Here is a 15618-nt window from a genome sequence, read left to right on the forward strand (position 1 = left end):
CGCCCCATCGAAGGCGTGCCGCCGCTCACGATCACAGGCGCGCGCGCTGCACGCGATGAGCATGGCCGCGTGTGCCTCTGTCTCGCCGCGAACAAGCCGGCCGATCTCGTGGCGACGCAGTTGCGTCTGACTGCTGGCGGCGCTGACTTCTGGCGTGATGTCGAGGAGAGCTACGGCAGCATGGCGAGTGTGGCAAAGACGATGCTGCCTGCTCGTGTCGTACCAAAGTACCTCACGCCCACGGGCCTCGACGCGAGCGGCCAGACCGCCGTCGAGCTCGTCTTCACCGCGTCGGGCGCTGCCAAGCCGCTGCAGAAGCTGCGCGATCAGGGCGACGCGCCGTTCCTGCTGCAGGGACAGACCGGGAGCGGGCGAGCGGCGCAGCTGCTCTTTGAGTTCGTCACGCGCCCATCGGCCATCGTTGGCGAGGTCCGCGTGACCCGCCCGGGCCAGCCTACAGCGGATGAAGAGGCGGTCGGCACCTGCGTCGACGAGCCCGGCTTTGGCCCCGCCACCTTGCAGCCGCTCGCCCTCGACTTGGAACGGCCAGCGCTCGAGGACGCGAAGCCGCTCCAAGACGTCGTGTGGATGGCCGTTGGGATTGAGCTCGTCGAGATGCTCGTCGACCTAGTCCGCATCATCGCCACCGTTGCACTGCTAGCTGCTCCTTGGCGCTTCTCCCGCCTCCTCGTCGTCACGTTCGAACCAGTCAAGCGCTGGCCGCAGCGTCGCACTGAGGAGCTCGATGCATTTCTGCTTGACGAGGCCAATCATGCCGACGAGAGCATCGGAGATCTGCATGCCGCCCTTTGCACCGCGGCACGCGGCACTGAGCTGGCCTTCCCCGCGCCCGAACACGGATGGCGGCGTGGGCGCGACCGTGAGCAGCCTCCGCCGTGGCGCGGGCCGCCGCTGCCCGTGTGCAAGCTATACGTCGGTCTCGCGAAGCCATCCACGCGCGAGAAGACCATCGCCAGGATTCGCAAGCTCGACGAGCCGCTTGGTGATCTGTGGGAGGCTCTCTTCGCGACGCATGCCACCCACCGCCTCTGCGTGATCCTTGAGGCGGAGATGCTTCGTGGCGTGCTCTTCCCGCCTCACTGGGCCGAGATGCAGTACGCCCTGCAGCGCCGCTTTGAGAGCGAGCAAGCGAGGGCGCGCCCACGGAGGAGGGGCCGCTTGGCGCCTGTCGTCGCACAGCCCGTGCCAAACGCCTTCAATGCGGCGGCACTGCTGCGGACGGTCGATGCGCTGCGTGAAAGCGTCGCGTCCGAGGCGGCGGGCATCCAGCAGCAGCTGCAACACGCGCGGGCGGAGCGGCGTGCTCAGCTGGCAAAGTGGAAGCCCGCCCCGTCGGCTGTGTTCAAGCGTTCCGCATCCAAGGGGCGGCAGCAGGTGACCACTCTCTGCAAGGGCGCTCTCTTTGACTGGCTGTCGTTACTGGGGATGGCGATCCTTCTCGCCACCGTCTATCGCGCGCCCGCGCTCGTCAGCTCGCTCCGCGGCGTGCGTTGCTGGCGATCGGTGCACTGCCGCGTCGCGCGCCAGCTGCGCGAGGTCCCAGCGGACATGGTGATGCTGCTTCACCTGCTCGTCCTCTCTCTCGCCTTCTGGCAGACCCTCGAGATGTGGCTGCAATGGTCCGATCTGCTGCTCACGCGTGGCGACGTGCGAGCGGCGCGGGAGGCGCTCGCAAGACGCCGCAAGGACGTGCTCAGCGAGCTGTGTGAGAGGCTATGCATGCTGCTCTCGCCATTGGTCTTGTGGGACACGTACAAGTTTGTGCTTGCGACGCTCTGCTTCGGCATCCTCGTCCCCGTCCACCTCATTGGCAAGCTGCTCCATCTCACCCCGCGCCTGTGCTGCGGCGCTCGGCGCGATGCCAACACGGACCCTCGTCGCCTGCACTACTGGCTGGCGGCCGTCCTTTGGGCGGGAATGCTCGCCTTCCCATTCGTCCTCGTCTGGCACCTCGCACCTGCCGCCCTGACGCCGCTTGCGCTCAATACCACCAACGCCACTGTGCCGCCCGCTCTTCCGCCTGCGCCGCTACCGCCGCGCACCCCGCTCGTGCTCACCGAGTCGGGCGCGCTGGCGCTACCTATCGCAACGGGCGGCTACCTCGGTTGTGTCCTCCTCCTCGGCCTCCTCTCGAGTGCACTCGCCGTCTCCTCGGCAGGCCTGCTGCAGAAGGCCGCGCCACGCCGCGTGCTGCGCTGGACAGCGGCCAACGGCTTTGCGCTCCTTCAGGTCTTCATCGAGTGTGCCCAGCTCGCCGCGCTGCCCTTCCTCGCCCTGCACGCGGCGGGCGGCCTCGCGAGTGGCGCCGACGCTGACGAGCTACGACGCACGACTGGCGTCTTCTACGCCCTGCGTCGCGTGGCGGACACAGTGCTCCTCTGGCAGGAAATGACCACCCCTGCCCTGACTGCGCTCGTCCTCACCGCCTTTGGCGCCCTCTGCGTATGGTTCCTCCTCTTCTCACTGCCCGTGGTCGTTGATGACCTGCTGCGCTGGGAGAGCCGCCACGGCCGCATCCAGCACTCGAGGCTCTGGAAGATGGTCATGTTCCCGCTGCACACGACGCTTCAGATGACGGTCGTGATGCAGCTCATCAAGCCGCTCGGCTGCACCTACGCAGCAGGCGCACCCTCCCTTCTCTATGCTGACCGGACCATCGTCTGCTGGGACCTGGCAGAGCCTCTCCAGCCATACATGGCGCTCTGCGCGTGGCTAGGCCTCGCCTTCTACCTTCTGACCGCGCACCTCCTCTGGTGGGGCGATGGCGGGCTGCTCCGACAAGCACAGCTCAGCCCCACGCTTGACGTGCAATACTCCGAGCTCTACCTAATCGTTGGCAACGCCGTGCGAACCGCCGCCGCCATCGCCTACCTCTTCCTTCACGACCAGCCGATCGCGCTGCAGCTGGTGCTCTGTGGCCTCGCCCTCTTCCTTCTCGCCTGGACCCTCGGCTTCCGCCGCCTCTTCCGTGCACCCGCATGCGCCATTCGGGCCGTCACCGAGCTTCGCGCCGTTGGCGAGGCCATCGCGGCGTGGGCCGCGCTCAGCTGTGCCCTCGAGCTCCTTCTGTCGCAGCCAGCGCGCGTCGTGCGTCTTGGCTCGCAGCTGGCCATGTCCCTGCCAGAGCTCGTCTGCCTCGCTGGATGGATCGCCATCGCCCTCGTTGGGATCCTCGCCGTCGGATGCCGCAAGCTGTGCGCAGCGCGCGCGCGCCAAACGGACCTGTCCGCCCTGCGCGAATGTGCGCGGCTCTTGGTGGAGGTGGAGGCGTACTGGCAAGGGCAGGGCGGCGTGATGGGTGCATCGTGGGTCGGCCGAGCGGCGCGGTGGCGACGTTCGGCCGCGCATGCGCCGGACGTCGCGTCGCTCTGCCGGGCGGTGGTGGAGGTCGAGCAGCACGTGCGATCTGGCGTGCAGCTCCAGAGCTTCATGACAGGCCGCCGCGCCGCGTGGCAGCGTGAGATGGCCGATGGAGTGGCCGCGGTCGGTCGGCTCAACGAGCTCGTTGCGGAGCTGCGTGACAGCGTCGTGGTCGTCGGCAAGGTGGTGAATGCGGAGGAGAGCATCGATCGCTCAGAGGAGCAGACGGCCGCCCTGCGCTTGATCTGCCGCGACCTACCCGCTGGGCTACAAAGCCAGGCCAACTCGCTGCGCCTTCACTATGGCCACCTCTACGATCTTCTTCTCCGTGCGAGCGCGCACGCAGACTCGGTGGCATGCGGCGACGAGCATGCAGACGGCGTAGCGGCTGGCGTGACGCTACCGACCATGGTTGTCGCGGGCGCGGCAGGCTCCAGCGTGCAAGGTGCAGGCACTCCAGCCTCCGCCTTGGCGTCAGCCACTTCGGCGGCAGCCGCTCCGGCGACAGCGAACACCGCTCTGGCCACTCCCGCGCAGCAGTCTACTGAGGCAGATGCCAACGCCGTCAACTCCGCAGCCATTGTCTTGGCGGAGGGGGACACCACGATGGCGGCGGCTGAAGGCGTGGTGGTGGTGGGAATGTCGTCGGGTCTGCTCGACGAGCGCTTCGAGACGCTGTACAGCACGATGCGTGCGGCGCTGACCAACTTTGAGCGACTCGAGGCCGTGCGCGAGTTTACCCGCGGGTGCAGCCCGACACGCACAATCTTTGAAACGGGCCCCCCGCCTCGGCTGACGTGCGAGCAGCTCGGCCGACTGGCTGAGAGTGTCACTCTGAACAGTCGCCGAAAGGAGGTGCTCGTCGCGCTTCATCCGTACCTCTCCGATCGTCCCAGCTTCCACTCACTCGTCGAGGCCCAGCTCATCCTCCTCTGGGACCGAGAGGACGCGAGGCGGGAGGTGGCCGCGAATGAGAGGCGCGCGTGGCTGGAGTCCATTGGAGGAGACTGAGCCGTGAGTGTCTGAGTATACGCGTGTAACTATAAGCAGGCACCGACAATGTCGGTGACATTACAGTGGCGTTCTCAATAGCAAGGAAACGAAGTCTTATTCGATCCTATTCAAACGCACAGAGACTCCTCCGTCGAAAGTCTGTCGAGTGGCGGATGCGGCGACGCCCGGAGCGCGAGCCATCACCAGACACACCACGCACACGCGGCAGACTCCCAAATGCTCCAAATTCACAAGAGACAGAGGGGGTGCGCGACAAACCGCTAACCCGGCGTTGCCCCCGAGTTCATTTTACACGCGCAGGGCCTTTAGGGGCCTAGAGAACACACCGTTCTCCCCTTTCTCTCTCAGCGGCTCTCTATGAGCGCTGGGCCGCGCCCGCCGCCTTCCTTGCAGCGGCCGCCTTGGCCCTCGCAGCGGCCGCGCGCTTCGCCTTTGCGGCGGCCATCGCCGCCTCAGCTGCCGCCATGGCCGCCTCAGCTGCCGCAAGTGCCGCGGCCGCGGCTTCCTCCTCGGCCGCGGCTTCCTCCTCCTCCGCCTCTGCCTCCTCCTCCTCTTCTCAGCCTCCTCGGCCAAGCGCTCCGCCTCGACCATCTCAGCTAAAGCCGCTGCCTGGCTCTCCGCCGTGATGCCGAGCCGGATCCTCTCCTCGTGACAACTTTCGAGAAGCCTGATCAATCTCTCCTCCTCGGCCTTTTTTGCGGCCTCGGCTGCGGCTGCCTCCGACAGCACCTCTGCACCCTCTGGTGGCGCCTCTGCACCCTCCGCCGGCGCCTCCGCCTTCTTCTTCTTCTTGCCCTTCTTGCCCTTGGCGCGCTTCTCCGCCTCGACCTGCACCAGCAGCTCCTCGGCATGCCGCGCCGCCTCCGCCTCCGCCGCCGCCCGCTCCGCCGCCCTCTCCGCCGCCTCCGCATGCTCCTCGAAGGCGCGCACGCACTCGGCGCTGCCCTGCTCCTTGGCCATCTGCAGCGCCTTGTGTCCAGTCACCGTGCGCAGCTCCGTGTCTGCGCCCGCCCGCAGCAGGCAGAGTAACGCCGCGGGGTGGTCCCAGAGAGCGGCGAACATCAGCGCGGTGCCGCCGGCATTGTCCTGCTGGTTGATCTCCGCGCCGTGCTGCAGCAGCAGCTCGGCCACCCGCTCGTGGCCGTGGTTGGCGGCGAGCATCAGCGCGGTGCAGCCGTCGCTGTTCTGAAGGTCGATCAAAGCGCCACGCTGCAGCAACGTCGCGGCCAGCCGCTCGTGGCCGTAGATGGCGGCGTACATCAGCAGCGTAAAGCCGCTCGCACCCTTCGCAGTGAAAGTCACGTCCACCCGCCCGCCGCCGTCGAGCCACGCCAGCACCACCTCGCCGCCTTGCTTAGCCGCCTCCACGACCTCCTCGGGGACGGCGTCCTCGCCCGTTCCGCTTTCCACGCCGCCAGAAGAGGACGCGGCAGTTGGTGCTGCCGCTGCCCCCTTGCTCGAGGTGGCATCGCCGTCCACCCCTGCGCCACCCACCTCGCCGAACTCGTCGGGAACCGGCCCGCTGCTGCCGCCCTCGCCGCCCGAAGCGCTGCCTGCCCCCGCGCCGCCCGCCTCGACCGCCGCGTCGCGCCTCTCCGCCGCCACCTCGCCGAGAAACGTCTTGACGGCGGCGACGCACTCGGTGTGACCCTTCTCTTTGGCGATCTGCAGCGCAGCGCAGTGTGGCCGTCGCCGTCCTGCAGGTCGACCTCCGCTCCGTGCCGCAGAAGCAAGTCAACCAACCGCTCGCAGCCTTGGTCGGCGGCCAGCATCAGCGCGGTGCAGCCGACGCTGCTCTGAAGGTTGATCTCCGCCCCGTGCCGCAGCAGCGTCTCGGCCACCTGCATGTGGCCGTTGGTGGCGGCGGCAGTCAGCGCCGTAGTGCCGATGCTGTTTTGTGCGTCCACCTTCGCGCCGCGACTCAGCAGAAGTTCGACCAGCTGCTTGTGGCCGTTGGCGGCGGCGAGCATCAGTAGCGTCCAGCCACTCCAACCACCGCGCTCGCACGTCGCATCAACCAGCTTGTCCCCGGCGAGCCACGTCTGCACCACGCCCACACTGCCGTCCGCCGCCGCGGCTTGGATCGTTTTCGGCAGCGCGAGCGGCGCAGACTGTGACGCCGTCGAAGCGTATCCGCGCCGGGACGCGGCGGAGCCAGCTTTTGGTCGGCTCGTCGTTGAGACGCGTCGTTACGCGTCACGAAGTTTCATTTGGACCACCAAAACTCGCGTGCAGGTGCAGGTGCAACAAGTTTGCGCCCGGCCGGCCCTCTAGCGCCGCGCGCTGGCCCCGGCTGCGTCCCCGCGCGGCCTGCCCGATGGCGTGGTGCCCGCCCTCCACCCACATCCCCGCGCCAGGCAGCTCCGGGGCGACCCGGGCGCCCTCCGACCACACACTGCCTCCGTACTATCATTTAACAGTAGTCTATCAGCCCAGCCCGAGCGGGTCCCTCGCCGCCCGCGCCGCCCGCGTGCGCTGCCGCTTGGCGTTGGAGCGCTGCGTGCGCCACTCGGCGCTGCCGGCGTGCGCGTTGCAGTGCGCCGGCACCCTCGGCTCGCCGCCCCGCCAGTGGCGGCACGCGGACACGGGCGCGTCGCACGCGAAGCAGTAGCAGTTGGGGCAGGCCGCCTCGTTGCCATCGGCCGGCGCCGCGACCGGCCTCTCGGCCGCATGGAAGGGGTGGAGCGGGCAGAGCGCCCGCTGGTGTGGCAAGTGCTTGGGCAGCAGGCCTGTGCGGCGCAAGCAAGGAGGGGCAGTATGAGTGCATTTGACAGCAATCATGACGGGGGTGGCTTGGGAGCGCCTGATGCCGTGGAGATCTGCACGTCGCCGGCTGCGAGCGAAGCAGCGGCGGCGGCGGAGCTTTGAAGCGGCGGCGCCACCTCCTCCACCTCGTCCTCGCTCATCGCCTCTGCCTCCGCCTCCGCCTGCTCCACCTCCACCCCATCTCGCGCAGACGATCGGAGGAGCCGCGGGCAGTGGGAGCCCTGCGGCGGCGCGTCGAGCTGTGGGGCCTGGGCTACAGCGGTAACACGCTGTCGGACTCTGGGCTGCGTCGGCTGCGGCACCTCAGCCTCGCGCTTTGCCTCGGCTCGTTGACGCTGCCTGATACGCTGCCTGTCCTCCGTTCTCTCCCGATCTCTGTTGTCATCATTTGCCCGCCACCGTCGCATCTTCTCCGCGCTGCTCAACGGTTGGGGCCACACGGCCTTGAGCAGCGCATCCAGTGCCTCGTACACCTCCAGTCGGCTGGGCCGTTTCGGATGGCTCTCCGGGAGTGCGTCTAGGAACATGCATCGCTTGGCTTTGTAGCCTGGACGCCGGCCTGGCGTAGGAGCCTCTGTTTTGGCACGGATGGTGTCAAGGCAGCTGGCCATGTGCGACCGAAACGTCGTGTCTCCAGGGAGCAGACTAGCCAACGCCGACCGCACTCGTACAATGAGGCTTGTCGTAGCAGCCCTTCGCCGCGACCGCTGCCCCTTGCCGCTGCCCCGGCTCGGACGCCGCGAGTGCATCAGCTCGGCTGCGCACAGAGCGAAGAGGGGCGAGACTGGCGGAGGGCGCAAGGGGTGGCACAAGAAATCTCGTTAGACACATACCGGGTATGCTGATTTCTTCCTGCCGCCTGCGGTCGGTCGGTCGGTCCTAGGATTCGAGGTTTTTAGGGGGTAGGGTATGGTAGGGTCAGGGCCCTGGCACCGCGACCATACCCCCCCCACCCGCACACACGCATGCTCCACGCACGCGCAGCAAGCGAGACCGAGAGGCCGTGGAAAACGCTTAAAATGGCACAGATTTACGATTTTCCCTGGATTTTCCGCGCGCTGCGCGCGCCGAGCACGGCCACGGCGCCAAAAAAGTGCTTGCCGGAGTCCGTTTTCAGTGGACGGACCCGAAAAAATTTCTTCGCCCGCGCTGGCGCGCGGGCGGTCGGTCGGTCCCCTATGTGCCACGGTTTTTTTGCCGTGCACCCCTGTGGAGGGCGACAAGATTTTTCTTGTCCCCGGCTAAAACTCTTTTTCGGATTCCTTATGCGGCGCGAAGAGGGACCCTCTTTGGAGAGGTCGTGACAAGCTCTCTGCTCGATGAGAGAATCTGGCGAGTCTCTCGACGTCTCCGAGCCCACCCAGCAATCCGCCGAGTACAGGCCGTTGCGCCGCTCTCGAGGGCTTCACCAACCAGGCTTCTAGCCTGGTAAAATTCTAGCCTGGTTGAGACCCTTGAGTGATGCTTGATCTTATGTTGTATATGCTACAAACGGTGAGGTGTGAACACAGGTGTGAAAACGTACTCAGATAGGACATACGGCTTCAGAACTTGGTGATAACATAAAAGCTAGCTAGTGGAAGCTTTCCTATGAGTTGTGGGTGGTAGGAAGCAACCATTATAAAAGTCAATACTAGTTAATACTAGTTAATACTAGTCAATACGTGTGCGCCGGGACACTAGCTTGAGCAGCGTTTCGGGTAGGACCTAGGGTAGGACGTGGTGTCCAACTCTGCGTGCAAGATCCGCCGGCCCGGCCCGTGGCTCTCCTACGGGACTGTGTCTCGGACACGTCCCGGACACGGCTCGGACGTGTCCTGCACCGGACCTCCGCCCGCGGCTGGCTCTCCTCCTCGAGCCCGTCGAGCATGCCGGCGTGGTACGAGTCGACGAGCGGCGCCTGCTCACAGCCAGCCCGCCATGAAGAGGCGCCGCTCACAGCGCGCCGGCGTCGTGCGAATCGGCGGGCGGCGCCAGCACGCGCTGGACAGACCTCGCCAGCCAGCTGTTCCCGCTGCCGCCGCCCACCCCCCCCCCTCCCCCCCCGCCGGGCCCGCCAGCGAGGGCGGCCAGGTGCGCCAGGTCGGGCGCGGACTGTGTGGCAGCGCGCGCGACGAAGGGGGGGACGAGTCGAACTCGCGCGTGCCGATGGGCTGCTTGCGCGTCGCCTACGGGAGGGGAAGGAGGCGGGAGGGAGGGTCAGAGCACTAGTGGCCGAGGAGAGGGGCTGCTCTGCGGCCCGACGCCTCCTGGAGCAGCTTCTCCTCGCAGTACTCGCGAGCGCCTCGTCCACGGCGGAAAAGCGGCGCGCCTAGCCGTCGGCCAATCTCGGGGTGGATCTCGTGTCGATCTCGGGCCGATCTCGTGTCGATCTCGTGTCGATCTCGGGGCGATCTCGGGGCGATCTCGGGTCGATCTCGATCTTGGGCCGATCTCGGGTCGATCTCGGGCCGATCACGGGAGGGGGAGCCCCGCCTAAGCGCTAAGCGACGACTCCTCACCGGAGGGCTACGTTTGAAGCCTTCACAGATCACACTCCCCAAGGCGCAAGGGGTTGAGAAAGACATCTCATCTGCAAACAAGAAAAAATCGCTACACCCTATACTAGACCGGACGCGGAACCATCCACATCATCACTAGCTCGCGGCAGTAAGGACACTCTTGCATCAGCTCAGAGCATGGCCCGCACGCACACAAGTGCCCGCACGGAACCGCAGCATGCGACTTGCCTCTCGCGAAACACACGATACAAGTGGTCTCGCCCCCCATCGTGGACTCGGGGGCAGCTGGCCGCCCCGTGTCGAGGCCGGCGTCCGCTAGTGAGACGGCAGCAGACGGCTCGGCGACTGGCAGATGATGCTCCGCCGCCTCTCCCGCCTCTGGCTCGATCAAGCGCTCGATGGCGCCGACCCGCTCCTCGAGGCTACCCTCGGTCGCCGTGCCGAGGCTCGCCTCCAGCCGCTCGACACGCCGCGGCAAGTCCCCGCCGCCGCCGGTCGACTCGCTGCTCACCGCCTCCTCGCACCGCGACACCCGACGCGCCAGAGCCTCCTCCGCATCCACCTCTGACCGGCGCAGCGCCTCTGCCAGCTCCGCATCCTCGCGCAGCGCCGCCTGCTCCGCCGCACCCGCTAGCTCTGCCGCCTCCCGCTCCGCCCGCCTCGTCGACTCCTGCTCCGCAGCCAGCTGCGCCGCCCTCTCCTCCTGTGTGCGAAGCTCTGCCGCAGCCCGCGCCCTCCGCTCCTCCTCGAGCTTGAAGGCGGACTTGGCTTTCTTGGCCTCCTTGTTCTTCGCCTTGCCCTCCTTCCTTGCCGCCGTTGCCTCCGCCGCCTTTGCGCGCCACCTCGCCTTCTCCTCCTCCGCCCTCTTGTCCGCAGCCTCCTTGTCGCGCCGCTCCGCCTCTGCCTGAGCGGCCTTGCGCTCCGCCGCAGCCGCCCGCTGCTCCTCTCGCTGCGCCTCCTCCGCCGCAAGCCTCTCCGCCTCCCTCGCCCGCAGCGTCTCCTCTGCTGCAGCGCGCTCAGCGGCCAGCTTCGCCGTCGCCTCCGCCGCAATGGCTCGCCTCTGCTCCTCCAGCGCCGCCGCATCCGCTGCCCGGCGCGCCTCGTCCGCCGCTCGCTCTGCCTCCCGCCTGCTTGCCGCCTGCTCGCGCTCTCGCGCCGCCGCCACCTCCTCCCGCTCGCGCTGCTCGCGCCGCCCCTTGGCCTCGAGCGCCTTCTCTGCAGCCTTCTCTGTCGCCTCGGCCTCCCTCAGCGCCGCTGCGTGCTCTGTGAGAGCGCGCACGCACCCGGCGTGGTCCGTTTCACTGGCAGTAGATAGCACCTTGGCCGCCTCTTCCTTGGCCATCTGCAGCGCGCACCTGCCGTCTGCAGAGCGAGTCTTCGTGTCTGCGCCCAACTGCAGTAGACAGCGCACGACGGGGAAACGGCCGGATATGGCGGCGAACATCAGCGCGGTCCAGCCGCCGATGTTCTGCAGGTTGATCTCCGCGCCGCGCTGTAGCAGCAACTCGACCACCCGCTCGTGGCCTTGGGTGGCGGCGAACATCAGCGCGGTGCCGCCGACGCTGTTCTGCATGTCGACCTGCGCGCCGCGCCAAAGCAGCACCTCGACCACCCGCTCGTGGCCTTTGATGGCGGCAACCATCAGCGCGGTGACGCCATTGCTGTCCTGCAGGTCGACCTCAGCTCCATGCCGAATCAGCAGCTCGACCACCCGCTCGTGGCCGATGTTGGTGGCGCACATCAGCGCGGAGCTGCATGGCACAACCTTCTTACTCGTGACGCCGACGCTGCTCTGCATGTCGACCTCTGCGCCGTGCTGAATCAGCAATTCGACCACTCGCTCGTGGCCTTTGCCGGCAGCGTGCATCAGCGCGGTGATGCCTGTGCTGTTCTGCAGTTTAAGCTCTGCGCCGTGCTGCAGCAGCAGCTCGACCACTCGCTCGTGGCCGTTGGTGGCAGCGAGCATCAGCACGGTGTCGCCGTCGTTGTCCTGCGCGTTGATCTCCGCGCCGCGCTGCAGCAGCAGCTCGACCACCCGCTCGTGGCCTTCCTGGGCGGCGATCATCAGCGCGGTGCCGTCATCACTCCTCTGCAGGTTGATCTCAGCGCCGTGCTGCAACAGCAAATCGGCCACCTGCTCGTGGCCTTGGGTGGCGGCGAACATCAGCGCGGTGCTGCCGTCGCTGTCCTGCAGGTTGATCTCCGCGCCGTGCTGCATCAGCAGCTCGACCACCCGCTCGCGGCCGTAGTGGGCGGCGTTCATCAGCGCGGTGACGCCTTTGCTGTTCGGCATGTCGACCTGCGCGCCGCGCTGAAGCAGCAGCTCGACCACCCGCTCCTGGCCGTTGCCGGCGGCGCCCATCAGCAGCGTGACGCCAATTGCCTTGCCTTTGTCGTCCGTCGCGTCGGCCCGCCCGCCGCCGTCGAGCCACTCCAGCACTGCCTCCTCATCGCCTCGATTAGCCGCTGCCATGACCGCTTTGGGGACAAAAAAGCGTCACCCCTCAACACCATCGCTGGGTTCTGGCTCTTTGAGGGTAGGGGCACACCCATACCGCGCCGGTGTCCAATCCCCAAGCCTGACTGTTCTTCACCTCGTAACATACAAACGAATAATCAGCAATTTTAACGTACAGTAGGCAGTACTCCGACTCTCCGAGAGACATGCTCACCCTCCCCCCTCTCTCTCTCTCTCATGTCACTCAGTCGGGTGCGACGAACACCGCTTGCCCGCGGCGTTGCGGCCTCAGACGGCCCCCCGCCGCTCAGCCGAGTCGACGACCCAGAGGCAAAGACGGCCGAGTCGACTCGCCGCCGCCGCCTTCTCCTCGTTGACGAGGATGGAAGAGGCCGGCTCAGACGGCTGAGCCAGAGAATTGGCTGGGGCTGCAGAAGCAGCGTATCTCGGTCGTTCTTCACACGGCAATCGCAGAGCAGATTGTGAATGAGCTTGCCTGTGGCGGGGGCGGGCGGGCGGGTGCACGGAGCTAAGTGCCTCGCCGCCCTCGCGGGAGTCGCTTAGGCGGCTCCCGTGGTGTACCTGTGTTAGTGCCAGTGCGCGCCAGTCCCGTGCCCAGTGTCGTGCGAGGGAGTTGCGTTGTAAAATTCTTTTGCAGTGCCAGTCCCGTACCCGGTGTCGTGCGAGGTAGTTTTGTTGTAAAATTATTTTGAAATTCTTTCGCACGGCGCCCCGTGCTGAGAGAGCGAACACACCTCTCCGCCACCGCCGCCTGCCGGTCCCTTGTCCTCGCGGCTTCTTGCGCCTTTCGGCGCAGCTCCGCCCTCCTCGCTGCATATCCTGGCCCCTCGAGTCTATCGAGCTCTCCTCGAGCAAGGACGAGTCTTCTGACGCCCACTGCTATCATTTGCCGCCAAGTCATATCATTGCTCAGTTCCACTCTCTCTTCGAACACTTGGGCCTTCACTGACGCCCCCCACAGCAAATCGGTTTTTGCCCTTAAATAGTGCGATTTCCCACCACTGCCAAGCGAAAAATAGGCCATCAAAAATCGCCAAAAATCGCACTAATCTCGACGCGCGTTTAGGTTAAGGGCGCGTCGAGATCCAAAACTCGACGCGGCCAACTCCAAGCCCGAATCTGGCCCAGAACCTACCAAGGCGTCGGCTTTCGCCGCTTCCGTTTCCTTGAGCACCAGGATGACAGAACTGGCCGTTGTCAGACTAAGGACTATTGTGCGCCTCGCCGAGGCGCACAATAGTCCCCGTCAGCGCCACGCGCGAGAGCATGTGTCCAATGTGCAACGCGGCGGCGCGATCAGTCACGGGACGACCGACGGAAGCCGGATAAGCCACAAAACTCGCTCTCGCAGAGCAGGTTTTCACCGATTTGCTGTGGGCGTTGGCTGAAAATAGTGCTGAAAACCGACCAAGTTAAGCGAAAATTGGTCCAACGAAAACGGCACTAGTTAAGGGCAAAAACCGATTTGCTGTGGGGGGCGTGATGATGCCGGCGGAGGAGAAGAGTGCGAGGGAGGTAGGTAGGGTAGAAAGGTGAAGAAAAGCGAGGAATTGTAAAATTCTTTCGCACGGCGCCCCGTGCTGAGAGCGAACACACCCCCCCGGTCTCTGGCTCGCTGGACTCGCATATGTCGACTATCAGCGGGCCATCCGACGCCGCGAGCGACGGGGTGGCGCAAGAGGCCGCGGGCGCTGGTCCGGTGCCAGGTCCGCAGGCGCCGCAGGGCACGGCGGCGCAGGCTGACGGCTCGCGGGTGCGGCCGCAGCGTCACGCCTCGATCGAGCGCTTCGTGGCCGGCCCCGCCCCGCCCCCTTCCGTGGCGGCGGAGGCGGCCCGCGCCGCCGCCGCGATGAGCGACTGGACGGGCGGCGGCTCGCTACCCTATCGCCTTGTCCGCATCGAGGAGGCGCTGCCGTTCGAGGACGTCGAGGCCTGCTGGAAAGGGCGGCGGGACGAGTGGCGGGACGAGGTCGTGGGCGCGGCCGGGTCTGCCGTCGACCTCGCCGGCTTGCTCGCGGAGCTCCTGTGCTCCCTGACGGCGGCGGCGGTGTCCTACCTCTGGCGGTCTCGCGGCCAGTATGACAAGCTCTACGGCGAGCTCTACGACCTCGCGTCGGGGCGCAGGTCCGACCCAGTTGCAGCGACACTCCGCCGGCTCGTCGCGGCAGTCGAGACGGCGGCGCTGCCTCCCGCCGACGCGCGCGAGAGGCAGCTCAAGGTGGTGCAGCTGCCGCCCGCGGAGGCGGCCGAGGGGGCGGCCGTGCAGGTTTACTTTTCGGACGAGGAGCGGTGGTACCGCGGCACGGTCACGGCCGTGAATGAGAACAAGACGTTTACGGTGCTCTTTGAGGACGGCGACGAGGACGCGTCGGTGCCGCTCTGCGACCTCTACCAGGAGCTGCTGGAGGACGGCAAGCCGCTGGAGCTGGGCCTCGGCGCGACTCGCTCTCTCTCTCTCTCTCTCTCTCTCTCTCTCTCTCTCTCTCTCTCTCTCTCTCTCTCTCTCTCCCCCCCCCCCCCCTCTCTCTCTCTCTCTCTCTCTCTCTCTCTCTCTCTCTCCCTCCCTCTCCCTCCCTCCCCGGTCGGAACCTTCTCGGAACTGTCCCGGCAGGCGACCCGGGGCCAGACCTGGCCGAGGGCGACCGCGCCACCGCCCTGCACCTCCGTCGAGCGTGGTGCGCAGCTGAGAGGGAGGGTGTAGAGGGTGTAGAGCGCTGTAGAGCGCTGTAGAGCTGTAGAGAGCTGTGGAGCGCTGGAGAGCGCTGTAGAGAGCTGGAGAGCTGTAGAGCTCTCCATCCGGCGCGGGACGGAAGGCGCCTGGGCGTTGTAGAGAGCGATGTACAGATCGAGGGGTCCCGTGCCACGCGGAATCGACCCTATCCAGTGCTCCAGTGCTCAAGCGATGTGAATCTTCGCGCGAATTCTCACCGTGAAATCACACCCTCCGCCGCAGGTGCGCGGCGCGGGTGGCCGCGGTGCGGGCCGGCCCGCTCGAAGGCACCACCGAGCTCCTCATCAAGTACGAGGGCTGGGCCGCTAAGTGGGACGAGTGGGTGCAACGCGACTCGGGCCGGCTTCGGCTGTACCGGCCCGACGAGCTCACGCTGTCCTCGCTCCCCGACGAGGTGCACACAACCACACACACACACACACACACACACACACACACACACACACACACACACACACACACACACACACACACACACACACACACACACACACACACACACACACACGCTCCACCCACGCGCACCGGGCCTTGCACTTTGAATGCCGTGCCAGCTCCTGCCTGTCCAGACGTGGTGTCGCGAGGCTGGGTCGCCCTGGCCCTCGCCCCACCACCTTCTGACTATATGCTGCGAGTTGCGTCTCGGCCGCCTAGCGGCGCCCCCTGAGCGTAGCGAGGGGCTGTGAGGGTACCCAGCACCTGCTAGTGGTGTCTTCTGACCGGCCCGAGCCCAAAAAGCCGACCAC

General features: G+C 66.5%; 4 protein-coding genes across 4 annotated transcripts; 2 read left to right on the top strand and 2 right to left on the bottom strand.

Annotated features, from left to right (window-relative positions):
* The first annotated feature begins 4051 nt into the window (after positions 1-4051).
* EMIHUDRAFT_368837 (hypothetical protein) lies at positions 4052-4520 on the top strand. Its single transcript, XM_005773666.1, has one exon. It carries the CDS (start codon positions 4069-4071, stop codon positions 4390-4392), a length of 324 nt encoding a protein of 107 aa, XP_005773723.1. The 5' UTR covers positions 4052-4068; the 3' UTR covers positions 4393-4520.
* A 2302-nt stretch (positions 4521-6822) lies between these two features.
* Positions 6823-7772, bottom strand: EMIHUDRAFT_241422 (hypothetical protein; the record flags this gene model as incomplete). The annotated part of the gene is made up of 3 exons (XM_005773667.1): positions 6823-7124; positions 7354-7382; positions 7561-7772. The coding sequence occupies 3 exons, from the start codon at positions 7770-7772 to the stop codon at positions 6823-6825; spliced, it is 543 nt and encodes a 180-aa protein (XP_005773724.1).
* A 962-nt stretch (positions 7773-8734) lies between these two features.
* EMIHUDRAFT_241423 (hypothetical protein) lies at positions 8735-12328 on the bottom strand (the record flags this gene model as incomplete). The annotated part of the gene is made up of 4 exons (XM_005773668.1): positions 8735-8749; positions 8990-9061; positions 9784-10566; positions 12212-12328. 4 exons carry the CDS (start codon positions 12326-12328, stop codon positions 8735-8737), a joined length of 987 nt encoding a protein of 328 aa, XP_005773725.1.
* Positions 12329-13768: 1440 nt separating this feature from the next.
* Positions 13769-15266, top strand: EMIHUDRAFT_117284 (hypothetical protein; the record flags this gene model as incomplete). Its single annotated transcript, XM_005773669.1, has 2 exons — positions 13769-14508; positions 15095-15266. Coding segments are annotated over 2 exons (912 nt in total), but the record flags the coding sequence as incomplete, so codon positions are not given.
* Between the last annotated feature and the right edge of the window lie 352 nt (positions 15267-15618).

This window comes from Emiliania huxleyi (assembly GCF_000372725.1).
Source record: "Emiliania huxleyi CCMP1516 unplaced genomic scaffold EMIHUscaffold_331, whole genome shotgun sequence".
NCBI classification, from domain to species: Eukaryota; Haptophyta; order Isochrysidales; family Noelaerhabdaceae; genus Emiliania; species Emiliania huxleyi.